Source organism: Oculina patagonica, chromosome 9 (assembly GCF_052425735.1).
Source record: "Oculina patagonica isolate OP01 chromosome 9, crgOcupat, whole genome shotgun sequence".
Taxonomy (NCBI): domain Eukaryota; kingdom Metazoa; phylum Cnidaria; class Anthozoa; order Scleractinia; family Oculinidae; genus Oculina; species Oculina patagonica.
This window is the reverse complement of record NC_135766.1, coordinates 22,670,852-22,698,096: the sequence shown is the minus strand read 5'-3', so window position 1 is coordinate 22,698,096 and position 27,245 is coordinate 22,670,852. Positions and strand designations below refer to the sequence as shown.

The 27,245-nt window shown below is 40.5% G+C and overlaps 2 protein-coding genes across 3 annotated transcripts in view; both read right to left on the bottom strand.

Annotated features, from left to right (window-relative positions):
• LOC144666122 (uncharacterized) overlaps nucleotides 1–12,786 on the bottom strand; it is a 98,941-nt gene extending 86,155 nt beyond the window's left edge. The window contains exons 1-6 of the mRNA XM_078527478.1: nucleotides 12,474–12,786; nucleotides 10,600–10,791; nucleotides 5,230–5,904; nucleotides 4,326–4,613; nucleotides 3,726–3,954; nucleotides 2,226–3,377 (exon numbers count right to left, since the gene is read on the bottom strand). Of these exons, the coding sequence (XP_078383604.1) occupies nucleotides 2,951–3,377; nucleotides 3,726–3,954; nucleotides 4,326–4,613; nucleotides 5,230–5,904; nucleotides 10,600–10,791; nucleotides 12,474–12,768 (2,106 nt within the window). The 5' untranslated portion in view covers nucleotides 12,769–12,786 and the 3' untranslated portion in view covers nucleotides 2,226–2,950. The remainder of the gene's footprint in view (nucleotides 1–2,225; nucleotides 3,378–3,725; nucleotides 3,955–4,325; nucleotides 4,614–5,229; nucleotides 5,905–10,599; nucleotides 10,792–12,473) is intronic.
• Nucleotides 536–27,035, bottom strand: LOC144666149 (sepiapterin reductase-like). Of its 2 annotated transcripts, none has more exons than XM_078527510.1 (7): nucleotides 26,811–27,035; nucleotides 25,517–25,587; nucleotides 23,681–23,829; nucleotides 22,994–23,144; nucleotides 18,012–18,131; nucleotides 17,391–17,518; nucleotides 536–665 (listed from the first exon to the last, which is right to left on the bottom strand). In XM_078527510.1, the coding sequence occupies exons 1-6, from the start codon at nucleotides 27,004–27,006 to the stop codon at nucleotides 17,420–17,422; spliced, it is 786 nt and encodes a 261-aa protein (XP_078383636.1). In that variant the 5' UTR covers nucleotides 27,007–27,035; the 3' UTR covers nucleotides 536–665; nucleotides 17,391–17,419. The 2 variants fall into 2 exon arrangements, with proteins under 2 accessions (XP_078383636.1, XP_078383637.1); XM_078527511.1 differs by lacking the exon at nucleotides 536–665 and adding an exon at nucleotides 16,659–17,297 and having other exon boundaries at nucleotides 17,420–17,518.
• Between the last annotated feature and the right edge of the window lie 210 nt (nucleotides 27,036–27,245).

The window sequence follows — 27,245 nt, the reverse complement described above, 5'->3', positions numbered from 1 at the left end:
TACGTATAAAGAAAATACACGCACTAATAATATATAAAAGATGAAATATATATATATATATATATATATATATATATATATATATATAAAAAATTAAAATAAAAAATAAATAAAAATAAAAAATAATATTAAACTAAAGCTAACTTTCATATAACGATCTAAAGATATAACATATCACTGTTCAGAGCATCTATTGAGGCCATTACTGGGTTCAAGAGTTTTGCCTCGGTCTATGAGATATGCTTCTCTTGCTTTGCGACGAGAAGTACTTTTAGTGGGTAGCAATTCAAGAGGAACTATTAGTTCTACTAAATAAGATCAGCATTCGGATCAGCATGCTCTTGACCAAATGGCTGTTTAATTGATTGATTGATTGATTGACTGACTGACTGACTGACTGACTGATTGATTGATTGATTGATTGAATAATTGATTGACAATCAGGATGCCTTTGGAATCCAACGTCTTGACCTCTTTTATCTCGCCTTCAGTATCAAATAAGACTTTCCGTCTGCCCATTTTCCTCAAGTTCTCGCCTCACATCCTCCCCATTGTTTTGCAGTTGCCAAAGGTCTAAAGGACGGTTAATGTTTGACCGTGTATCTGAGTTTTCTCTTGAAGCGAACCAAACACTGACAAACAACTGGAACATTTGTTTTATAATTCTCTTCTAAGTTTATCAGTCAAAGTAATCAACATGTGAGCGTGAGACCTACTAACTATGGTGAGACAGAAATGAAGGCGTTCTCTTTCAAATTGGTTGCAAGTTTACTCGCGAACTCGTCTGGTGATAGGGCTCTATTCAATGTGCAATGGAATGTACAATTTACTTTTATTACTTTGAAGAAAAACATCCAATCGCGCGCGCACTCTAGTCCAGTCCCTGAACTCTCTCTTCCGCGCGCTCTTTATAGGAGGATAGGGGTTGAACCCAGGCCCGCGAAGAGAGGGTCCAGGGTCCCTAAACCAGTCCATAAACCATCTATGACAGCACTTTTTAAACGCGCGCACACAGATGACGAGTTCAACTACGCGGCCGTGTACTAAAGCAGGATCATCGAAATAACTTTAAAAAAAGCCTAGCTTGACAGTCAATGTCTACTAAAAGATTACGGCTACAACACAAATCGCTATTCGTCAACTGTTCCTAGCATTTTGTAGCTGTTTATCGAATTGGTTTTGGATGCAATTAAGCACACTTTTTTCTTGCATTTATTCACGCGCTTGGTCGCGTAGTCGAATCATGGATAGTAAAAGGACTATCCATTGATTGAATTCGTTATGTGAGCGAGCATTTTTAACCTAGCGTGCGCGTCTCAAGCAAGTGACGCCACACTCCTCGCTTGTGATTGGTTCGTTCTGAGCATACGCATGCACGTTATCCTGGACTCTCTCTTCGCACGCCTGGGTTCAACCCCCATAAAGGGCGCGCGAGACGAAGAGTTCAGGGACTGCACTAGTGCGCACTCTTGTCTGGCCCCAATCCTTCTTGCGCGTCAGAAACCTTCTGCGAGCCTCGCACTGCTCATCCTCAGATTCGGCAATTTGCATAGGTAATCACATGATTTCGAGTGCAATTTGGGATAAATCAGCACGAGTAAATTTTTCAAAGGCTAACAAAATTGCAAGAGCCCGTGGGGCGAGTGCAATTTGAAGTCTTTGAAAAATTTACGAGTGCTGATTTATCCCAAATTGTACGAGAAAAATCATGTGATTACTTGTTAATAATACACATACAAAAGTTTCACTTGAAGTGGATGACAAACGAAACGTGTTCAGTGGCTTACCTTTCCGATTCGTTCTTAAACATAACGGAGTTGCCGGGCTTTGTAAAATCCAGCTAGGGAATTTTAAATCTCTCTGTCATGCATTATCAGGTGCTTTTATCCTTATTCAGTTGTATTGGTTTGGGCTAAGATGTTCAACTTCAATTCACGCTTGTAATCTTTCTTCTTTACGAGCCGTCGCGTAAGAAAATCCACGATTGGTAGCTTTCAGTAGTTCGTTAAGCCTCTATTATGCTGTACAAACGTCCAATTCCTAGTACTTTGGTTTATATACTTATAACTTTCGTTAAATCGGTCAAACTTTTCATGAATCTTTATGCCATTTGCTCGATTTTTGCTCTCTCAAACACTCCTACATCGGCCGCCAATTTGTTTTGGCGCGCTTTCCGACTTTCCTGTCAATCAATTTAATTTCAACTTTTTGCACTCAATTTCAACTTTTTGCACTCAATTTCAACTTTCTGCACTGTTTGGGATTAACTGACGTGCTCTCAGCCAATAAGCATGCAGAAATTTTTGTATGTATATTATTACCAACAGAACAGGTCGAGTGTCAACTAACGATGTAACATGTATAATGAGTTATCATTCTCAACGCTTCCTGTAATTCTCATTTAATAAAAGATCTACAAAAAACACAAAATTACAAACTACTTGAAAATAAAATGTTATTATTTTTTTAAGATATTTGGAAATGATCGATTTAAAGTAGTTCGAAAAATTCAAAGACATTCGAAAATACAACAATCGTGAACATTTTCTGTTTAACTATAAACAAACTATTGAATTATTTGGAAATATAAAACATGGTGAACCGTCATATTTAAAATTTGTATTCAGTAAAATATTTGAACAAAATATGTGTAAAAATTCTCCATAAAATATTAATTGGGAATATAATCATTTTGAACTATTATAGTGCTGTTCATTTTTTTAAAAAAATATTTCTTTTATGGAAAAATAATTTCAGTATTAAGGATTAATACACAAACTCCGTCTTCAACGTATTGAACCAGCCAACTAGTACCCAGCCCCATTTGTACGATTTCTGATCGAGGAAGGACTGGATACTATCAATGCCTTACGCAGTGTCCAGTCTCGTTTCGACCAAAAACTACAAAGAAAGACTGGGCGCCAGACCGTGGAACCGACGAATGAAGTTATTAACGGACGAACCAAGCGCCGCGAGGATCGTTCAATCCGTGGACATAATTGTTGTTGTTATTTGCGCAGGCATCCACTAATCGCTTGCTCCAGCTGGAAGACCACCCCATTACCGCCACCTTGTAGAAAAATCTGTATCTCGGTCCTTGGGTGAGCCTCATGCCATAATTGATGTCGCCTTCAAAATGGCTCGGAGCTGTGTTGTTGCACTTTGCCACCAAGGTTTTAACCACGTGACAGGATATATAGCCGTCTTTCCAGTTGAGTATACTGCCCGAGCCATCCTTGCACACGTACCAGTTGATCAGGTCTGACTGGAGTAGCATCTCTTCACCAAAAGTCTTCCACAGACTGAAGTTCAACGCTCCTGGGGAAGACGGATCCAAGGGCAGGGTGGTAGACAATGGAGTCATGTACGAGTAACCACTGTAATTAACAAGCAGTTGATGTCAGAGTGGTTTTAATTTAAAAAGGCTGCTTAAACAAGCCTGAACTATACAACCTTTACAACACTTACAAATTTAAAAACATAGTGCAAATAGTACAAATGTAAAAACATAGTGCTGAGGGGTCTTAAAAATAAACACCGTAAATGATCTAATAAACGCCCAGGGCGTCTATTTTAATTTACAGGGTCTTCGGAGAGGCGTTAAATAGATATGAGGCGTTTATTTCACTCTAACTGTAACAATAAAACAAAGCTCCCTTTGTTATCATTTCGGGTAAAGGTCGCATGTCCTGCGTTTTTCTACAGAAAGCTCAACGTTATCTTACCTGGAGCGAGCAGGAAAAGATGGCCGCGGCGTCATGAACGCTGACTTAACGAACCGATAACTCCACACTAGCATCCAGCCTCCGCTGTCCGTTTCCTGGTCACAGTAAACTTCAAAAGCGTTGTCAGTGGAACCGAGGTCTGGGTCGATCCAGTACTTCCCGGACGAAGTGCTTGGAATCTGAGCCTTCAGCTCTTTGCAGTTCCTCGCTGCATCTTCACGGCCACGACCTGGTACCCAATCATGATAAGAACAAACGAATTAGCTTTATGAAGGAAGAGGAGACAGTGCTAGATTAATTATCAGGAATTTTTGGGGAACTAACACAGAGCGTGTAGTATACGTATTAGGTATGTTTTGGGTGGGTTTGTACCGCCCGGGTCTCCAAAGTAGATGAATGATACCCCATTCCAGAAACAGGTCATTTTTTAACACCCCGTTTTGGCTGCTGATAATTTGAAACTTTCGTGCGTTCAAAATGTCACACACCCCGTTCTAGAAATTGTCTCCAAAATGGATATCCCATTTTAGATCGACCGTTGGGCGGCACATGCCCATATTGGTATTTTGGGGGAGTACCCCCGGGGGTTTAACTACTCACCGCTTCTCGGCGTCACAACAACAGGATATCTCATTTCCACGTAGCCGTGAACATTCTGAGCTCTGCAAACGTATGTCCCGGATTCTTCGACATGAATGTTCTTGATAACGAGGCTGTCGTTTCGGATTTCGGTTCTGTCTTCCGGTAGGTTGGTGTTGTCAGCTTTCATCCACTTTACTTCCGGTGCAGGAAAACCGCTTGCGTGACATAAGAGTGTGGCATCATCATATGCATCGACAGTTACCTTCGGACTTCGGCTGTAAAACATCTCTACAATCACTGGTTTTCCTAGTAAAATAAATACAATTTTGTTATACACCTTAGGGAATCAATGTTCATGTGCTATTTTCTTACTTGCCCAGCATATTTAACGTAGTGGCTAATATAATATTCATTATCATGTCCTGAAGGGAACCCTGAAGAGGTTGAAAGTTCTAGACGATGTCAGTGTAACTTTTCACGCTCCAAACGGTTGAAAACAAATAAATCTAGAAGAAAATTTTGTTATAATTCAGATAAATAATATTCTACTGTGCTTATTTTTTTTTACATGAATGTTTAAGGTCTGTGAAATGTTTTTGTCATAAAAGTGAGAATTGTTAAATCTAAAGAATGATAAAACAAACAATTCCGAAGATCACACGAACCAACAATCTGAAATGGCCTGCTGTTTGTTTAGCGATAGATGCCTGCTCGGATATTAAAAGACAAAATGCTACAATCGTTTTTAGCCTTCCTCGCGTTTAGCAACAAATTCATCTTCCCCTTTATAAAAAAAAAATAAACAGTAAACTATAAAGATGGTAAATTTTAAGCTCGATGATAAATTAAACTGCTGTTAGAAAGTACTTGACGCGGGTTTATCAGCTGGCATCTGGAAATTAACTCATAAATATTAATTTACCTTCAACTTTTAATTCCACTGTAGCCTCCTTCATTCCATGCAGATTAAAAGCCCTGCAACTGTACTGTCCCGAGTGCCAAGACTGTGCCTTGGTAATCGTTAGTGCTCCAGATTGACCTTGAGGTACTTGCCCCTTGCCCACTCGTTCCCACCTGACAGTGGGTGCTGGGTGACCAGTAGCGTAGCAGTTGAACGTCACTGGAGAGCCTTCAAAGACGGTCAAGGTGCTCGGAGAGACATAGATAGTAGGGGCTTTTCCAGTGGACCCTTGTCCCGAGGACCCCTCGCCTGATTCTCCCTTGTCCCCTTTCGGTCCGGGGTCGCCCTTTGTTCCTGGAAAACCATCAAGTCCTTGCATTCCTTTGGGTCCTGTATAGCCGGGAATCCCTTGGTCTCCTTTTGGGCCGGGCATTCCATTCAATCCTGGGGGTCCTGGGTATCCTGTGTCGCCTTTTGGGCCTGGCATTCCTGACAATCCTGGGTATCCCTTCATTCCTGGCATTCCTGCGTCACCCTTTATTCCTCGTTCTCCATCAATTCCTGGTAACCCTGTTTCGCCTTTCATACCAGGAGTGCCCATCAGTCCCACATCTCCCATATCCCCTTTTTGTCCAGGCATTCCTTTCATTCCCATGAGTCCTGGGTTCCCTGGGTGTCCTTTTTCACCACTGTAACCTACAAAAGAACGAATGAGCCATTGATCATATTTATCATGGTCGTATTTAATGTTCGTGGGCAAGTGGGGAAGGGAAAAATGTTTCGTCACACCCTTTTTTTATCTTCAAAGTTGTTCAAGTTATGGTAATGAAACTACCCGAAACCCCGGCCAATAGACTTGCTATACCATGTTTCCGATCGAATAAATTTCAAAATTGGTAACTTGCTTTAGCTGGGCTGAAGAATATCGTTCGTTAAACCCGGGGACTGCGTGTTATTGGGTTTCACTGTATTGTCTATTTTCCTGGTAGTCAAGTGTTTATTATTACAGCGTCATTGCGCATAACCTGCGATCAGGCTTTCTTTTTTCGCGGCGGAGGGAAGGCGAAAAAAGGAAAGCCTGATACAATTACTCGTTAAGTCGTCTGCCGCCCCCTAATTAGAATATCTGTCAACGTCGTCGAGAATGTCGGCGATGCCATCAGATAAGCGTGATTAGCGCCTTCAAATTATATTTTTACTCTCACAAACATGTGTTTGAATAACCCTTTTTGAACGACCTGTTCGGATGGTTTTTAAAATTTGTTTTTTGCAAAGGCTGATTTTGTGTAAGGCTCAGGTCAGACATTTCAAGGTCGTAGTTTTCGTCACTGGCACGATCGTCTAGCGTCTTTGGTGGTGTGATGTAATACTTTCGACACCATTGGTGGTAGATCACGCTCGTGCCGAATCCCGTCGAGAGCACCGCCAAAACATCTTTTCTTTCACAAACTATTCGTCGAATACACTCCCTTTGTTCGTCTTTAAATGTTTTGTGAACAAAACTCTTGAGAGATTTTCTAAAAGCTAGAAGAACTCGCTTCATTCCGCTCAACACCCGCCATGATAACAATCATCTACGCGCGATATTTTTGGACCGGAAATTAGACTTTAACTCAATTAGCCAATCAGGATAGAGTTCTAATGTTGCCTTTTGTTTCCTGACCAATCAGAAAAAAGTCCAGATTCTGGACTTTTTACAGACGACTCGACAAGTAATTGTATCAGGCGTTCATTTTTCCGTTGACCCCTCCGCCGCGAGAAAAATAACGCCTGATCGCAGGTTACATTGCGCATAAATGACATTTATATTACCGGTAAATTCAAAATTCGCCATATTGGATTTGCCATCTTGGAGAGACAAAACTGTTAAGGTTCGTCAGCAGGCAACATTATTGCTATCATTTGCCGTTTTTGTCCCGCGGTGGGGGGGGGGGGGGTACTCCCTATAATGGCCTATACGGGGAGGCTCCGCCCAAAAGGGGTACCTTTTTCAGGCTTCAGGTATATAAAAGGGTAGGGATTTCACGAGTTTAAGTATATGAAAGGGTATGGAAATCTGTCATTTGGCTATTTAAAAGGGCCTTTAATTAAAATATTTCGAACAGACGCAATTTATGGCTGTATTATTTTAATTTATTAAGCGCTACAAAAAAATGACAAGAAAACGTCCTATTTTAAGTCCACGCCATGTCTCTTAGGTATATGAAAGGGGTACCTTTTTTCAGTTAAAGGTATACGAAAGGGGTACAATTTCTGTCAAAAATGGTATATAAAAGGGTAAGAGGTTAGAACTTGGGGCGGAGCCTCCCCGTATAAAACTTTTTTGAGTACCCCCCCCCCCCGGGGGAGGTTTGTACGAGGGACATTAATCAACAGATGACTTAAAAGTTCAAACCGAGATTCGCGCGCTTTAAGTTAATTTGCAGCTGAGTTTACAAGTTTAGTGACTTCCGAGAGCGACACCAAGTCTTTTATAGAAAAGAACTTTTTTTTTCTGTTACACTCTTTTTATTTTATAAGAATCTAGTTTATAAGAATATCGAGGCTGAAATTTGCGAATTTTTATTAAGAATATTTGCGTTCGACGAAGGAGAGCGCAAGCCTAATTTTGTTTTTGCGTCCTGTGTCTTTTGAGTTGGTATGCCTATGTACTGTTATGCGGAATGAATCGAGCCGTAATGCGCGCGCAGATGTATGGACACCAGATTGGCCGCCCCGATTGATTTTTGCAGGGGTAAATCTCGGCCGGGAAACTGGTAGCCACAGATGGCCTCGATTTTATGCAAAACAAGATGGCGTCCCAAACGGAGTTTCAGTTAGAAATATTGTTTTGCTTGAAAAAAGGGTCAAAAACGTGTTGCCAAAATTGTAATTTTGCCAAAAATGTCATGGAGAACATTAGAAGGTTATCATCCAAGGTGGCAGAGTTGTCTTCAGCCACCGAACGTCATAAAAAGAGTGGAAATCAAGTAAGTCGATGCGTAGTTTCATGCGGAGTTCGTTCGTAGGTAAACCAGCGTATTTTCTGCAATTATATGTTGCACAAAACTACAAATTGTTAGAATTAAATGCATCGAGAGTGGGAATAATTCGGATCGAAATTGTTTTATCACTTCTTTCAATGTGTGATATATCGTTATTCCTAGAAACACTGCACGTTTTGACGAGGAACTCTTGTGTACAGCCGGTGTATTGAATGTTACATGCGTGTAGTGGATTACGGCTGTGTGAATTAATTATATCTGTGGAATTTTAAATCGAAGAGAAACTTTTTCCAAAAGTTTGTGGAAGTTTAAATCTCGATTAGTGCCAAACGATAACAAGTTAAGTGAAACAAATAATTATTTTTGTGTAAATAATAATTAATTCATTCTATGTTCTTTTGGCTTGTCACACAATCTTTCTCACACTTATCCTCCTCGTGTTTAGTGAGGTATAAGCATAGTAACTAACTTTGACATAAGGCATACTACTAGTTGGCCGACCATGTCGGTTTTTTGCCACTGCCTGCTTACCTTGGGTCTATTTTACCTATACATGTAGGTCGAACACACTCCCCTAATCTCTGATTACTACTAGTTTAAGAATTAACCCGAGGCTCTAGTTGAAACAAAATCAGGTATTTTCATTTCCGTCACTTTATCTCTGCATGTGAGGCCAGGTTGCAACGAAAAGCAATGGTACATGCACACAGTGTAACACGATACAGATCTGGACACCAAACACTTGTAACTGATTACCCAATACTTGCTAAAACGGAAATGTCTAAGAATATTCAGCCTGGATCACAGGCTTCCCAAGCTCAAAAGTCGTCTTTTTGATTGTTTTTTTGGAGCCCTTCGGGCGGCTGACTCTACATACGTGGTGTATGCGACAGCTTGTGTATATAGAGGAATGTATGGGAAAATCACGGATTCTCTAAAATCGGGTAAATAACTATCTATTTTGAAATAAAGTTTACCTACCTCTAATGTGTCGCTTACTTGTGTCTTGTGCCGAATTTGAAGCCATTCCGACGCCATTTAGCGAAGTTATTCGAAGTCGTTGTCTCCCCTTCTAAAAAGAAGGAAAGGCAGACCACTCCATCGATCGCTGGCCAGAGCTCACTCCACAAATCGCTCTCTCCTCAAAAGGAAAAGTCCCGAATCGCAATAAAACCAGCAGTTCCATAAAGCCCAATAAATTTCACTCCACATACGTGTGCTTCGGCGGTAGGAAGTCTCGTAAAGAACAAGAAATTTTGCTTTAAATTCGCCTATTCGGCTTTCCAGATGTGTTTGTGACCGACCTCGCGCCAACGGTCAAGTTTCACGCTAAGACTCCCAAGGCATGTTTTTTGAAAGCTGTATTGTTCGCTAATCACAGCCATGTTTACATAGGTCAGGGAAAAGCCGCGTAAATATAAATCTGACACCTCCACGTGCAGAATAAAGCAAGATATTCGCGAGCATTCAAGACAAGATAATATCCCAAAGTCGAAGGAAATTTTGTCCGATCACCGGTCGATCAAAAACTACATTTTGTATGATTGCGGCTTCAGGGCTTCAGCCCTAGCGTGAAACTTGTTGTCGTGATGTCAGCGCGTGACTTGGTTCTAATGCACCAATCAGAATGGGGATGAAACCAGATACTTGTCGTTGAGTAACGACCGTTGGCGCGAGGTCGGTCACAAACACATCTGGAAAGCCGAATAGGCGAATTTAAAGCAAAATTTCTTGTTCTTTACGAGACTTCCTACCGCCGAAGCACACGTATGTGGAGTGAAATTTATTGGGCTTTATGGAACTGCTGGTTTTATTGCGATTCGGGACTTTTCCTTTTGAGGAGAGAGCGATTTGTGGAGTGAGCTCTGGCCAGCGATCGATGGAGTGGTCTGCCTTTCCTTCTTTTTAGAAGGGGAGACAACGACTTCGAATAACTTCGCTAAATGGCGTCGGAATGGCTTCAAATTCGGCACAAGACACAAGTAAGCGACACATTAGAGGTAGGTAAACTTTATTTCAAAATAGATAGTTATTTACCCGATTTTAGAGAATCCGTGATTTTCCCATACATTCCTCTATATACACAAGCTGTCGCATACACCACGTATGTAGAGTCAGCCGCCCGAAGGGCTCCAAAAAAACAATCAAAAAGACGACTTTTGAGCTTGGGAAGCCTGTGCCTGGATCGGAAAAACTGTATTCTTATAAAAAAAAAAAAAAGAGTGTAGCCAGTCTATTTAATTTAATTTATGGTGCGAATAAAAGTTGTTGTTGTTGCTGTTTACGCAAATTAAGAAACCAATCAACTGCACGGCATTGGCATTGTCTTGATTTAAAACCAAATTCTCAAAACTAAATTTAAAAGGGATGCACAGCTAATTTTTTTTAATAATAATGTTTGACTCACCTTTCTTTCCTCTCCTTCCTTTAAATCCAGGTTCTCCCTTGGCTCCAGGCGGGCCGGCCAGACATATTTTATCTGGAGGCGAACACAACTGAGATGCTGTTATCGAACCGAGTTGGGTTTGAATCTCGTTACGGACGTCTTCCAAGGTCAGAGAGCTTGTGTCTCGGCGATTTCTCTTGTTTAAATGACTGGCTGTTAGGTGAAATGAAAGAAAAATAATAATCTTAAAACATTCTTTATCTTTCAGAAGGGAAAGGGCGAAAAATTGCAGTGATATTTGTCCACGGACATTATTCTGTTCCGAGGAGGAAACAGTTTTTATTCTAACTCGGAAATTCCCCATTTCTTTCATGAATATCTCCAAATGAATTAAACAAACTTGTCAATAAATCATTGTTTTGGATAGTCTGTGTCCAGCCACCAAGGCTCTACAGACTTTGGGACAGGAGCTTTGGGAGACAGCACATACAGCCGTACGCGCGACGGCACACGCGAGTTACACGCGGGCGCACGCGACGTAGAAAGAGCTGTTTGAAGATCCTCACCCTAGCCTCCAACGCAGATGAACTTTGTCTCGTCGGGAACACACATTTCGCGCAAATGTTTTATTTTGGGGACCATCAATCAGCGTGCAGGAAGATATGGGGGATTTTATCACGTTTAGCAGCTGGAATTTGCTTTAAAGTTGATATCAAGGTCATAGTTTGATATTATTGTTCTGCGAGACTACTGTCCAAACAGAAAACTTCAGACAGGCATTCTTGCATGCTGGGAGAGAAATGACCTTAGTCCTTGATCAATACATTAATCACGGCAGGATTCGTTTTTTGTTCACGAGATATGACGATTTTCTGCTCAGAGCAGCAGATTGTGAAATAGCTAGAAAGGCCTTTCAGACAGAAGGGTATCAAATGGTCTTTCGAGCATGCGAGCACAGAGTTTTTCTTTGCGAGCACGAGCATTGACAAAAGTTAGCCTTGCGAGCAACGAGCACTTTTCAAAAAGCTACCTCCACTAAAAACCGAGCATGCGAGTACTTGTAAAAATATGCGACCACGAGCAAACGAGCACCCACTAAAATTCTGCGAGTATTCCGAGCAGAAGCCTAATTTTGTGAGCACTGCAAAATTTTGATGGACCATTCATGACCCCTAGGCTAGGACAATCTTTATTTGTAAAATTTCCTATTAATATTCTTGCTTCCCAGCAAATGGCACTTAGTACCGAGTACAGCTACAAAAACCATTAGTTCCAAATTCCAATTCGATCGGGAATATAGCTTTAATCCTTACCGTGTCTAAATAAAAGTAATTCATTATTCATTTATTTTATTTTAGCTAAGAAATTTCTCTTTGCAGATGATGTTTTACTTAGCGCCGTAATTGCTATTGGGGTTTCTTCTTGTAAGGGCAGATCGAAGATTTTATTAAAGGTAACGTGTAATAAAAACAAAAATCTACTTTTAATCAAAATAAAATTAAGATGAAAAGGAAAAGGCAATGTAAAAATAGGGGACAAAAAAAGCGTAAAAAAGCAAATAACCTCTTTTATTTTTTGGCTGAAGCATTCAAAGCTCCAACTGTCTAGACAACTGGAAGCTAAAATTGTTCCTTCTTTTCCAATTTGAAGCAATGAGTAAATCTTTTCGAAAGGTAATTATTGCCTGTGTTAATCTATTGCGCATTAATTTTGCGTTGGATTGCGCGCTCTGACATAGTGTGCCAGTCACTAAATCAAGCACATAACAAAAACATTGCATGCCCGTTAAAGAATTCTGCCAATTCACTGTCAATACACTAGTGAATCTTTTTAACAATACACAATCCAAGTTAACAATCCCATATTCAGAAAAGAAGACATTTGCCTAGACATACCCTGATGAGCATTTTTGCAGACTTCACTCAAGCCATTGACAGTCTCCTCAAGAGAGTTCAAACGCCTTCTTAACAGCTCCAGACCAACAAAGTACCCAGCGCAGATCCCGAGCACCACAACAAATATCACCACTTTGTGGAGAGCTCCGAACGAACTGCGTTGCTGTTTTTCTGGTTTCGTAGAAGCTTCCATGTCAGTTGGCTTTGCAGCAAATGATCCTGCTATCGTGCTCAGGCAAGGATTGACTGAGTTTAAAGGTCCAGTTAATAGCATGTGGCTAAAGGAGAGCTCCATTGATTGGTTAATACATTGTTGATTGACAGATTGATAGATCCGTTGATTTGTTGCTCAATAGAAACATCATCTGCAATTTTCGCGTTTTAATTCTGCTCTCAGCAATCTGTTTTTATTGACGGAAATCCCGTATTCTCTCGAATAAGCCCCCACCCTTTGATAAGCGCCCTCCGTCGCTATTTCAGACCTGCTCTGTCAAACGTCTGCACTCTATTCAGACCCTGTCAGTTTAAAATCTTGCTGTCGGTTGTCTGTTTCGTACTTGAAGGCGGGTATTTGATCGTGTTTTTATCAAATCGATGTCTTTTCTTTCTTACAAATTCTCATAAGCGTCCTCCCCCCAGGGGGAGTACTCAAAAAAGTTTTATACGGGGAGGCTCCGCCCCGAGTTCTTACCCCTTACCCTTTTATATACCATTTTGACAGAAATTGTACCCCTTTCGTATACCTTTAACTGAAAAAAGGCACCCCTTTCATATACCTAAAAGACGTGGTGTGGACATTAAACAGGACGTTTTCTCGTCATTTTCATGTAGCGCTTAATAATTTAAAATAATACAGGCATAAAGTCTGTTCGAAATATTTTAATAAAAGGCCCTTTTAAAAACCATATACCTAAACTCATGAAATCCCTACCCTTTTGTATACCTGAAGCCTGAAAAAGGTACCCCTTTCGGGCGGAGCCTCCCCGTATTGGCCATTATAGGGAGTATCCCCCGGGGTCCTCCCTCCCTATTTCAGACCTCTGTCTACAATCTTCCCCCTTCTATTCGCACTGCATAAATTATCAGCATCGCATATAAGTACTACAAATCATGAATAAATTGACATTGTTCAAGTGCAGCGGCGGAAGGAACATGCCTGTGCCTTTTCTTCGAGCTTTCATCGGGAACTGCAACTCAAGCCCTTTGACCTGACTGCGGATTAAGACCTATCAGGTTGAGTGTTACCGCAAATGTTTATTTAAGTGCGTATTTACTGATTGAAGACAGACTTGTGCGAGTTTATATTCGCTAGTCAATGTTGAACTTATGTACTGAATCGCTCGGAGTAAGATATCGCGCGGGGACCTCGGATGCGGGTTTCATCAGCTCCATGAACGCGAATTTTCAGCAATACCGCAACAAGAAGCAGTTCAGATGCCTCAAGACCCGCCGGGCCTTCTTTAACCGCAGGCGACGCAAGGAGCAAAAGCACTTGGACGTGATAAGCCGCATGGCGGTGTATTTGTGAGGTAATATTTTGGCCAGGGTATTGTTGTTTTACGCTGGTATAACTCTGGCAAATGTTATTGTGCGTGCGACGGAATGACAGTGTTGGGTCGGCTGGGTGGCTTTTTTCGTTTATATGTTAGTTTTTCTGTCTTGGTTGCTTGGCTAAATGGAGGCGATTCTTATAGCTATTTTTCCACATGGTTGGGCTATGTAATTCACGAAGCACTTCTAATTTATGCGGCGTTTAGTGTGCTTGTTTTTCATGGCGAATAGATGTTACGCCCCAAGGGAGTGGTTCTTTTGTTATTTTTCCACGTGGTTGGGCATCGCGATTGTGTCGACTGTGAGAATGTTATGACTAGTGAGGCATGTAATTTGCCTGTTATTGTCTTAAAGTGTTATTTGATTGATGATTACGCCTGTGAGTGTTATGGCCAGCGAGGCTTATAATTTGCCTGTTTTGTCGTAAAGTGATTTGTTCAGCGAGATGTCTATTCGATGATTTTGATTGTGAGGATGTTATGGCCATTGAGGCATATAATTTGCCTGTTTTGTCATAAAGTGATTCGTTCAGCGAGATGTCTGATCGATGATTATGATTGTGAGAATGTTATGGCCAGTGAGGCATACAATTTGCCTGTTTTGCCATTAAGTGATTCGTTCAGCGAGATGTCTGATCGATGATTATGATTGTGAGAATGTTATGGCCAGTGAGGCATATAATTTGCCTTTTTTGTCATAAAATGATTCGTTCAGCAAGAGGTTGATCGATGATTGTGATTGTCAGAATGTTCTGGCCAGTGAGGCATATAATTTGCCTGTTATTGACATGAAGTACTGTTATGTTCAGGTTATGTTCATGTCATTTGCCTGTTGCTGCTATGAAGTGATGTCTGATTGATAATTATGTCTGTGAGAATGTTTTGGCTAGTGAGGCATATAAGTCGATTATTTTGCCATGGAATAATATAGTTGCTTAAATGATGATTGCGACTGTGAGAATGTTGTAGCCAGTGAGGCATGTCATTTGTTCCTTGTTGCCATAAATTATTGTAGTTGTTTGATTGATAATTATGACAGCGAGAATGTTATGGCCAGTGAGGCGTGGATTTCGTTTTTGATCCTTGGTTCAGGGGTTGCTTAGAGTGACAGTTGTGAAAAAGAGTATCTAAATCACTGGGTCATGACTGTCACCCCTTGCTGGCCCTAAGGGTTCCCCCATCAACGTTTGGTTTCCTACTTTCGTGTATCTACGAGACTTCTGGTTTCCATCCCTTCTTTTCCTGAGAAGTCTCGATGTTATTAGACCTAGGATTGGGAGTGCGACTCCAAGTTTGAGGGAAAACTGTTAGCCTTTGCATTATATCCACCAGAGTCAATCCACTGGATTGACCAGCTGGGGAACTCCATTGGGGTCGGTAATGGGGTGACAGTCGCGGTTTTCCTCGAAGAGGTTGACCAGATCCAGAATGGTTATGAGGTCACAAGGTTTGGTAAAAGGAGTGTATTGTAAAGTGTGGGAATAAGACCAGGAATGAGGTTTTGGAGTAAGGTTTGGGAGTAAGGTTTAAGAGTAAGGTTTGAGAGTTAGGTTTGGGAGTGGTGTTTAGGGATTAATGGAGTGTAATGCTGATAGGATTAGCGTTGACATGTTTTATTACCACTGGGGAAGGATGCAAGTGTTGTTTTGGTATTTTGTATTTGTGTTGGTGTGACTTGGCCTCCATAGGAGACCATCAATGGTCTCTTTGTTTGGATATCATTATGAGTATTGGGGGATAAAGAGCCTATCCGCACTGCATAAATTATCAGCATCGCATATAAGTACTACAAATCATGAATAAATTGACATTGTTCAAGTGCAGCGGCGGAAGGAACATGTCAAGTGCGATTAGTAGCCAGCTGGTAAGTTTGGTGAATATTGTTGGGAGTCTTTTGTATGGTACAATTTTACCTACCCACCCACCCACTCATGATGAACTTAGTTTGCACTGCGACTCTTGTCGGGTCGCCGAATTTTATCCCCAATCTTAAATGTGATGCGATGATTGTTGCAGTGCGGAATAGGATACTTTTCAAATCTCGAGGTAGTCTATTACGTACTTAAGGTAGGGGATATTAAAAGAAAAGAAATAGAGCTAAATGGACTAAATAATAAGTTAAGAATTTGATCACGTTTTTTATCAAACCAATGACTTTTCTTCAACTTTTCCCTTCTTTCGTTTGTCTGATGAATATTACATGCGATGAGGGTCGTGCGACTCTCTTCAAATATTGGAACCTTTTTTGCAGGGCAAAAAGGCTGATCGCTATTTGAGACTAGAATATCGCGAAAACAATGGCCTTACGGGGCACACCACTTAAACCCCCCCCCCCCCCCCCACCTTTCTGGATATTCATTTGACACATGGCCAAATTTGGGTGCTCAGGTTGACTGCTTGATTTTGATAGTTATTCTGCTCCGACAGACAATGTTTTTTTTTCTTAAGGAAATTTCATGGGGCTATGGAGTATAAACAAAATCGTCTTTCATTGAATCTCGTGGCTGACGAAGGAATCTGCTTTTCGTAAATTGATCGTCTGATTGATTGATTGACGGACTGAGAACACCATAGCTTCAGGGCCCATTAAATTGTGCATGCCTGACGAGATATTGGCACACAAATTACACAGATATTGTATCATCCCAACGTCACACTCTTTATTACTTACTTGACATCTCTAAAACCTAATGTCTTCACATGAAACGAACTAAACTGAGCGAATTAAGTTCATGACAAGTTCGACGTTTGACTCAGTTGAGTTCGTCCGACTGAATTAAGATCGACCAACACGTTTTATCCGTCTGCCTCAGACGGATAGAACATGTGAAGATTAACTGTGGGACAAACGTCGATCTTTTCATGAAACAAACTTAATAAATAAATTTTAAATTTGTATGTTAGTGTATATTCGTCCCTGCTGCTCTGAATTTGGCTCGACGGGCGGTTCGGCGAATTATGTTCGACGTTTGACCCAACGGTCGAGCTTTACCTGTTTGGGTCGACCAAAACTGCAGTTTAGTTTGTCTCTTAGTTCGACGTTTGGCCTGGGCCCTAAATTTAACTTCTTGTCATCTCTTTTTCCCGCCTCCAATGAGCAGACTTCCCGTCCGCCCATTATTCTCAAATCCACCACACGTCCGCTCCACTGACTGTTTTGAAGATTCCACAAAAGACAGTATACCATAGGTCGGGCTCGTTCTCTCTGCAAGCGAGCCTTACACTTACATGCAAATCAGTGGAGCATTCGTTTGTACTCGTCTTTTGGCAGTTAGGAACGGACCATTATTTTCTTGGAGGGGGGGGGGGGGGATGAAAAATTTTCCTCTTCTGCAAACTTTTTTTTAGTTTATGCACCTCTGCAAACATTTTTTTTCGAAATTCTTACTATTTTTTTCAGTCAAAGTAATCAACGTGTGAGCCAGAAGTGAAGGTGTTCTCTTTTAAAATTGTTATAAGTTTCCTCGCAGACTCATCTGGTGATAGGGCTGTATTCTGAAAGAAGAAAAAGTATATATTATAAATATATACGAAAGAAATGTGTAATGGAATGTAAAATTTTATTTTATTGAAAATGTAAAGTCTGCGTTGAGCCAAGTGACTCATACAGCTGGAGCTTATCCCGGTTTCCGTAGCATTTAGCGGCTAGAAGTATTTCTACTCCCCCCTGGATGTGATACTAGCCCCGGGGGGGGGGGGGGTACTCCGGGATCCAAGTTGCCTGTTGGGCAAGTGAAGTATACAATCCACTAGCCCGACTTCAATACCCACTAGCCACAGGCTATCTATTAGTATCCCTCGCAGCCCTTTTTAGTGTCGTCACGCAACGCTCCTCCGTGACGACACTAAAAACATCTGCAAGGGAGACTACAGACTATCGGACATGCACTTCTTTGCACGCTGTAATCATGAAGCTACATCACTGGCTCTGTATCAATAACATTCCTATTAACACAATAGTTTGAACATGCTTCCAGCATTTACTTACTTGCTCTTTACTGGTTTTAAACATTTCAACAATTTCTTGATTTCCACAAGTGGTGAGTATTTCTTCGTACATATCTGTAAGCAATGGTCCAGGGGCGTAGTTTAAGACCCTTACATTGGGCTGAAAGATCAAAACACAGAAATAACAGGCATTCAATGGTATTTGCATGACTTCAGAGAAAGTAGAAAACCTTTCACATTATATCAAGACAAACACTACACAAATGATTCGACTTGAGAGAACTTCCTTTTACCCCTATAGTTTGTTGATCAAGAAGTAAAAAAAGTAACTTACAGGAAAAAATTGACAGCCTCATAACTGTCTCATAGCTTTTCACTCAAACTTGCACTTTCTACTCAAAAAGTGGCAATGCCAGCAGTCTTTGAAAATGAAGTGCAAGACAGTAGAGTTTCTTGACCTCCAAGGGAAACAGAAATTGTTTTGAGATCGGGGCAGCGTAAGATCCAAAATCCCTCGCACTAACCATAACGCCATCATGCCTCCTACAAGTCTTGGCAAAACAGCCTTTAACCAGGGGCGTAGCCAGCCTTTAGGCCCAGGCCTACAAATTTTTCAACCCGCTCGTATTTTGAAAATGTACAATAACAAAAATTCAGGCTGAAACGCTTTCAAGATGAAATAGAAAGCAATTTGATATGTACCTTAGCATTATATATTTCGCAAAGTTCTACCCTTTCATGGTGAGATCAAGGCTCATCTAGCAAGTGCAATACTACCTGGGTGACAGACAAATGCTCAATTGCATGTACGGAAAAAACGAGTGCGTTTATTTTGGAATGAGTGAAAACTGGAGCAATTCCTGCCTCGTTCCCAGGGTCTCTCTCTCTGGGGGGCAGGGAGAGAGAGACCCTAGGAACGACGTTGGTGTAATTCCTTCCTATGAAATGTTATAATTAATTTAGGTGCTGAGAAATACACATAACTTCAGCAGATCAAAGGCTCTTCGAGCAACCTCATGGTAATTCGATGAAATCCAATAATGTAACGCAATTTCACTTTATTACTAGCGTTCAATACTAACGTGACACGAGATGACGTGACACGAAACAAAAACGTGCTGTGAATGTCGTGTTAACTAAAAGACGTCACACGGCAAGCGCAATAATACTTTTTACCGAATGGTAATGAGGTTATGTTATGGGCCGCATTTTCTCACTCGAACACTCACTCACTCGATTCTGATATCAAACCGCAATTAATTTAGCATTAAAACGAGAAACGTGCTGACAGAAAGGTCCTTTAAACGCATTCAGCACATGTCAATCAAATCTCAACCTCGTTCCAGGGTCTCTCTCTTTCAGGAAACTAAATTGAATTTCACAAAACAAATCGAAAGAGGATCACTTCCACTTATCCTCTGGTGATAAAAGAGAAAAGAATTCGCTCAACGAAGCCTCAGAGCATAGGCTATCAATTACCCATTCACGTAAGAAAACATTCAAAGACGCGTTTTAGTAAACACAACATTCATGCACGTTTTTTTTTTCGCGTCACATCATCTTCGTGTCACGTCATCCGTTCTTCATCTTTTTGAGTCGTGCAGAAACGCGCATCTTTCTCTCAAATTTTAATGGCTGCTTAAAATAACGCTATACGTGCTGACAGAAAAGTAAACATATTCACAAAACAAATTTACTTAATGCTTAAAAGGATCAAAGGTAATACACTAACCGGTAAATATTTTGGTTGTGAAAACTGAATAGCGCTACGACCCCTGAAAGCACGAGCCATCAATGTCGCAACTCACGTGGAAAAATAAAGCAAAGTGAGATTGCTTTACTTTATTGGAAACTTATTTAGAAAAATGCGGAGGTCGGCATTTTATCCATCGAATTACCATGAGGTTGCTCGAAGAGCCTTTGATTATAATTTAAGCGTAACTGCATGTAGCTTATAGCTGCCATCAATAATGTCACAATCTCACTTAATTTGCCTTTGAATGTTTTCTTGCGTCAATGGGTCATTGATAGGTTTTTTTTCAAATAAGCGTTCAAACATGTCACTTTGTTTGGCTTTGAATGTTTAATTTTTCCATGGAAGTTGCGGCATTGATGGTCCGTGCTCTCAGGTTTCGTAGCGCGATTTCTATTTTTTCACCACAAAATATTTTAGTGTAACCTTTGATCCTTAGGACTGATTAATCACATTGCGAAAAGGTAAGCAAAGACCGCTTGGACGTGTAAATATTTACGAATACTCTGTGGTCTGTATGTGTGAAGTATTTATTTTTGTGTAAGTCAGGTGTTTGGCTCGGAGCGAGTACAAGTTGTACAATTTTCCCAGACCATGTTGAATATTTTTTTTTTTGAGTTTATTTTGGGAATCGAAACGTAAATTGCAAGCACAGCAACTGTGTCAAGGCACGGGATATATGTCAACGCGCCAGGGGAATAACAGGTGCAGTTAGATTGCTCTATTTATATTTCGAAAATTTTGTCGGTCGACGCTAAACGGAGCGAATACAACGGGATGGCTAGCCTGCGTTGCAGACGAACAAAACCCCGGTTATATCCGGGGTTTTGTTCGTCTGCAACGCAGGCTAGCCATCCCGTTGTATTCGCTCCGTTTAGCGTCGACCGACAAAATTTTCGAAATATAAATAGAGCAATCTAACTGCACCTGTTATTCCCCTGGCGCGTTGACATATTCCCGTGCCTTCACAGTTGCTGTGCTTGCATACGTCCCAAAATAAATCAAAAAAATATCACTGTCGGGAAATGACATTCTCGTGGCTATACAAAAATAAATCAAATAGAAGTTAATTACGTCGCGTCTGCTACCTTCATGTTTCTAGGATCGGTTACACTAAAATATTTTGTGGTGAAAAAATAGAATCGCGTACAAACTGGCCGGACCATCATCCCACTTCCATGGAAAAATTAAACATTCAAAATGAATGTTTGAACGCTTATTTGAAAAAACCTATAATGACCATTGACGAAAATTCAAAGGCAAAGTGAGATTGTGACATTATTGATGGCAGCTATAAGCTACATGCAGTTTTGTTCGTCTGCAACGCAGGCTACGGGATGGCCTTAGTCTACATTTTATTGGCGTGAAGTGGACCATATTTTATTAAACATTCGGAACAAAATAAATATTTAGATGCGTTAGCAGGCCTTTATCAGGGGCACCCATCGAGAATATAGTTCAAAACCACTTAAAGATAGCACCGTTCAACGTATTTTAGTACAAACGGTAGATATAGGCATATTTTTATCCCCTAAAATTTTTTATCTGTTCGGATTTCCTAGCTGAAAGTCTAGTGATCCGAAAGTTATAGGGATCAAAACTTACCTTTTCGAAAAAATTCCAGCCAGAGAAGGGCTCCCGAAAATTCTAGGTGACCTTTTTAGAGTAAAAATCCGTTAAAAATGAACAATTATACCATTTTTTTATAGATATTCGAAAATCCTAGGAAAGGCATGCAAGCAAAAAAATTTACAATGAATGTTCCGAAAATTCTAGATCTCAAATCGTCTTCCGAACAGATATTTTTAACGAAATATTCCGTTGGGTGCTCCTGCTTTATCCAGCCAGACATGTTAGTAAAGTAAAAGATGACGTGGTGAAGGAAATTCATGTCACGCACACTCCGTGACTCACACAAACATGACTTGTGTTTCTGAAGTGACTGCCTTTGTAAAGATTTTTTAGTGTTAGTTTGTTGGAAGGTGTTTTTAGCAGCATGAATAACAGCCAATCATACTTATTCTGTAAGATGTAAATAGGTAGCGCTGTTGTCTCTAGTTGAGCCGAAACTTGATAGTTTTTTTTCCTTTTAAACTCCAAGTTCACTCCTTGACTGGTCCGTGATAGACACTACGGACATAGTGTAGTGTCAATTAATTCATATTTCATTCCATTGAAAATAAACATTTCTTCAAGTTTTGTGTGATTAAAGTGTAATTTAATATTTTCTTATTAAATTAAAGGGCATTTTTACACTGTAATGACATCGCACCTGTCATTTTACTTTAATTTATTTTCTGTATCTACATCCATACTTAAATCAATAACAGACCAAAAGTCTACTCCGCAAAGAGACGAACAGCAGCACGTCTTAGCACGAAAAAATATCCTTTGTCATTTGCGTGTATAACAGCACTTCTCAGCACTTCAATTCGAAAAACATGTCCTTTGTCATGTGCGCGTGTATAATAACAGCACTTCTCGGCACTTCAATACGAAAAGCATGTGCTTTGTCGTGTCACGTTTACCGAACAGCTTCCGAACGATTGGTGAAACCAGTGCATTTATATATCCTGCTTGTTTTGTACAAAAATACAACAGAGGAAGGAACGCTTAGTACTTTTCTCCAGGATGGTAAAGTTGCATTCTTCCTGCGCCTGATCGATTCTCCGTTGTCCAAATGAACTGATCTTTCTGATCAAACAGGTTCAACAACCTTTGCTTTGAAGCCCATTTCTTTCCACTTGAGTATTTTCCGGAACATTTCCTCTTCGTTTGTAAGGTCTACAAAGGTGTATTTAGATCGAGGATGAAGCGAAAGGAACGAAAAACCACCTTTGAGAATTTCGGCCCGACATGCCATTTTGAATGTTCATCTCTGCACTCAAGCAAACATTTGGCCTCTATCCCACCCCCCAGATATATGAACAGAACACAAGGGCGGGGAGGCAGGGGAAAACCGGACCTTTCTGTCAGCACGTTTACCGTTTAATGCATGAATTAATTGCGGTTTTATATCGGAATGGAGTGAGTGAGTGAGTCCATGAGTGAAATAAATCGTCATTTTTAATACCTCATTACCATGAGGTAAAAATGAAGGAGAAAGCATTTTCAAGAGTCTTGATCCCAAAAAAACTTCCTCAGCGGACCTCCTCGGCCCCTACCCCTTCGAAAAGCAGCATTTGTGAGCCCATTGATCAGGTCTACAACTCTTCAAAAAGCTGGCTACGCCCTGTTTTACACATTTAAAAAATACAAAATTAAAGTACCTCTTCTTTAGCCAGAACTTGACACATCATATCTCGAGCGGCTTTACCAGTGCAGTATAAAGAGAAAAAAGCAAAAGCCTTCACAGCCAGGAGGGATGACACATTAACAACTGTACAACTTGCATCCTTGAATCTTTGAAGAAACTTTGACCTGGTAAAGATGTCCAATTATTACACTGTGAAACAGACAGGTAACTAGCTTGTATTTAAGCCATCTTGAGTGGTCACTTTCTCTTGAGAAAGACATTTGAACCAAATAGTCACTAATGCCTTCTGGCAACATTATTCCTCGAAAACTGGGAAGTGATTTTGATTGGTTGATTGGTTCTTTTTAGGAGTTAGCAACCATAGAACCCAGCTGAAATTCAGCCCAACAGGCTTATTAATGTACTTTTTACCAGTTTTCTCAAATGACAATCAGTGGGACATGCAGTGGCCTAATAGTTGGTGCACTGGACTCTGGAGCAGTCAGGGTTCTACCCTGGCTGGGGTCACTGTGATGTGTCCTTGGGCAAGACACTTAACTCTTACAGTGCCTGTTTTCCGCCAGGTGTATAAATGGGTAGCAGTGTATTTAATGATGGGTTAACCCTGGGATGGACTTTTATCTCACTTTGATGACCATGATAAGAGATTTACACATGTTGAAATCAAATCTTGAAACAAAACAATGAGCTGAAATCTTACGTAAGAAACATAGGAGAGGTAAGATTGAGGTTAAAGTAGTCTTGAAGGGAACTGGTGTCCTGTGATACATCCTTCATGCATTTTGATAAATCACCAAGTGACCCAGCATTGTTCACAATTAAGGCATGAGTAACTTTAGATGGTTCCACCTAATTAGACAAAAACAAAACCAGAGTCAGTCACACAAAATTGTGAGTAAACAAAGTCACCTGTGCAGTTCATCCACTGGTGATACAACCCACATTGGGGTTAAACTCCCATATGAAACGGGGGGGGGGGGGGGAGATATACAGGACAGAATGTCAATATTTTTAGAGGGGGAGTTACACATGAGGAATCAAGAAATACCAATGATCATACTTAATGCTGGAAGTCTAAACCAATCAGGCATCAAAATTGATCCATGTTACGGTAAAAACAAAGCTTGAGGAGTTAATTGACATTTTCTGATAAGCACCCTGGTCCCTCAAAATAGAGTAATAGAAACACTTAAGTGCAGGAACTGAAGTTTGACATAATTCTGTAGGGTATCCTCTAAAACAAAATTATTTAGCACACGAAAGATCATCACAGTGGTGTACTTCTACTTCTACGCAAATCTGAATGATTCTGCATCTTGTTTCTTTTGTGACATCATACCGGTAGCTACAAAAATACGGCATGCAAAAGCTGTGTTCTGCATTTGAAGGTGAATATATTGTAAGTTTTATTTAACCATTTTGCATATTCATACTGCAAAAAAATACATTTTGGTTGCTCTTTATCCCTATTTAATGAAGTCCTGGAGGTAGGGGAATTTGATCACAGAATGTGACAATTATGTGCCCGCATTTGAACACCATATTAGGCCAGCCAGGGGATGGGAAATTTGAACAACCAAAAAATCAAAAGTTCAAATGCCTAGAGGTTGCCAGCGGGGGCACCGCTGGTGAGGGGTATGTTCATAGGCATACGAGGTGGGGGGGGGGGAAGGGGACTGGGCTGCACCTCCCCCCTCCGAGTGCCAAAATGTTCAGGGCAAAATGCTTAGAATTCGGGCAACAAGCCTAAAGAAAAAATAGAAAATAAGCCGAAAAGTCTATATAGTCAACATTACGTTGAAAACGAAATACACAAACAAGAAAAGTATTGGAAATATATCTAACTTTGTTGTTCAAAAGTCAAAATTTCTTATTCATCTGCGTTCGTTTCCTCTCGCAATTTGCTATATATAATCATGTTGGATTTTTCTCGCAAATTCTGCGTGACTGACTTTTCAGTTTTAATCAGTTGCAATCAGCTTTTCCATAGCTTGAGACCTTTAAGTGCAACCTTTAAGCTGTTAGAAATGTTATGAAGCTCATGCTTTCGACTCAAATGTTGAGTTTTCAGGGTTGGCTTGAAACTTTCAACAAAATGTTTTAAAACCCATTCATCCCTGCATGTTTTACACTCTTTTGTATTACTTTCAAATGGGGGAAAAATAATGTAAATTGGCTCCCCAAAATTAATATAATTTTTTCTGAATACTTGTAGAGTGAATATATAAAAGATATCCGAAAAAGGATTCAGTGCATTGACACCTTCAGATAACGGCACAAAATTAATTTAAGAACTTAAGCAAGCAGGTGAAGTTTGTACACAACTATTTCAATGCATGTTTTATTTTTTTCATTTTACATGCCTCTTTATTCGGCTTTCAACCCATGCCATTTTTTTCAGGCAAAAAAGTTTCCACCCTCCCTGGACCGAAGTTGCCCGTACGCCTATGGGTATGTTGTTCAAAGTTCTATTGTAATTGGTACAAAAGTGTCAAGAGAAATATTAATAAAAAAATTAGAGAACAAGTCAAGTTACCTTGCTGAAGGCAAGTTTTAAAGTTTCATCCAGAATGCTTATTTCTCCAAGATTAGCAATAACAATGTGAACTGCAACAGAAATAGAGGATACTGGTATTACATGGTTGCGTGGAGATTGAACATGAGAAGATAAATTTCATATCTCCAAGCAACCATGTAATATTCTGTTTATTATATAAACCTACTAATTACGATGTTTTTGACGATTTTCCGAAGATTTCCGACCATTTTCCGAAGATTTTCGAAGATTCTCAAAATGTTGTCCGAAGGTCGTACAAATGGTTCCGAACATTTTCCGAAACTTTTCCGAAAATTTCCGAAGATTGCTGAAGATTGCCGAGGAAGATCCGAAGATGTTTCGACTTAAAAATATATCGATTTTCTTTGGCTCATTCAGCATTGAAACAGAGCAAACTTGTCAGAAAATGTTTCGAAACCGATATCTTCACATGTGAAAATAACACATTATTTTCACGTGTGAAGATATGATTTTTTCGCGCAAAAGATTTCCTGGTATTTCACTGATGTTTATATAATAAAATGCAGTATATAGGACATAAAAATGTTAACCTCAAGGCCCTTATCTGGCCCTTATCTGGTCTTGGCAGCTCTAAAAGTTTGCCTAAGGGCCTCTTTACATGAGAGCCAAGATGAGTTTCATCCCGGGATGAATTTCTTCCTGGGATGAAAAATTTTCATTTTACATGAGTGTTCTTTCCGGGATGCCGGGATGCAAGTTGTCCCACCTGAGTTGAATCCATCTCGCCCGTGCTAACATTACATTACATTTCATCCCAGAAAGACTGTCTACATGGCGTTTTTCATCATAAATTATTTCATCCTGGTGCTCAGAACACGGATAAAATCATCCCAGGATGCGTTCATCCCAGGACAAAAATCATGTAGACAGCAACAAGAAATGATCAGACACCGAGTTGAATTCATCCTGGGACAAAAACTCTTGTCTAGACTTAAGTTCAGCCCTTAGTGACATCCCTGCTTTAGTAGATTGACAAAGAAGATATTGCCATTAAATTGTAATTATCGAGTGATATAAAAAAGGGCAATTTCTCATAAAATATTGAGAGATTGATTCAGCAGTTGTCAAAAGGTTTGACCCAACCTTTACCTTTCTACAGCAGGTTTGGAAGGGGTGGGAGGGGTGGGTAGGGGAAGGTGCGGGACAAAAAGTGATTTAATTTTAAATTGGATTTTCGAATTTTTGATAACATCAGTAGTAGCATTTTTTACAAAAAAAGGCAAGAATATCTTTTCTATATTTCCAGCTTTACCTTCAGCGGTTGAGCAAATCTGAATGATTCTGTTCCTTGTTTCTTCGAGCTCGTCTCCAGAACGTGAAACGAGAATAAAATGCCCTTCAATTCCAGAATCAGAGAACTCACGAGCTAATGCGACAGCTACTGATCTTCCAAAGCCACGGCTGGCTCCAGAAATAAAACAACAAACTCTAGATCCAGGCACAAACATCGTACAGTCCAACACATAAACAACTGCGAAAAGCCAAACGCGAACTTAGCAGCCGCGCTTTCAAGCGAAGCGCGACCCCAGGCCTCTTTCGCAATAGCCTGTTCCAGGCTCTCGGTTTGTGGGGGAAGAGCGAAAACGCGGGGCGAGCGAGCGAGGAAAGCGGGGAAGCGTCGTCTTTTCCGCGCTCGCCCGCTTTTTCGCTCTTTCCCCACAAACCGAGAGCCTGGAACAGGCTACTT

Excerpts from the sequence above, each read along its gene's own strand:
- LOC144666149 (XM_078527510.1), bottom strand. The coding sequence starts at position 27,006 with ATGTTTGTGCCTGGATCTAGAGTTTGTTGTTTTATTTCTGGAGCCAGC. Across the intron at positions 23,145-23,680 it reads ACCTCTCCTATGTTTCTTAC|GTCAAAGTTTCTTCAAAGAT; the intron begins GTAAGATTTCAG and ends CATCTTTACCAG. Across the intron at positions 17,519-18,011 it reads TTAAAACCAGTAAAGAGCAA|AATACAGCCCTATCACCAGA; the intron begins GTAAGTAAATGC and ends TTCTTCTTTCAG.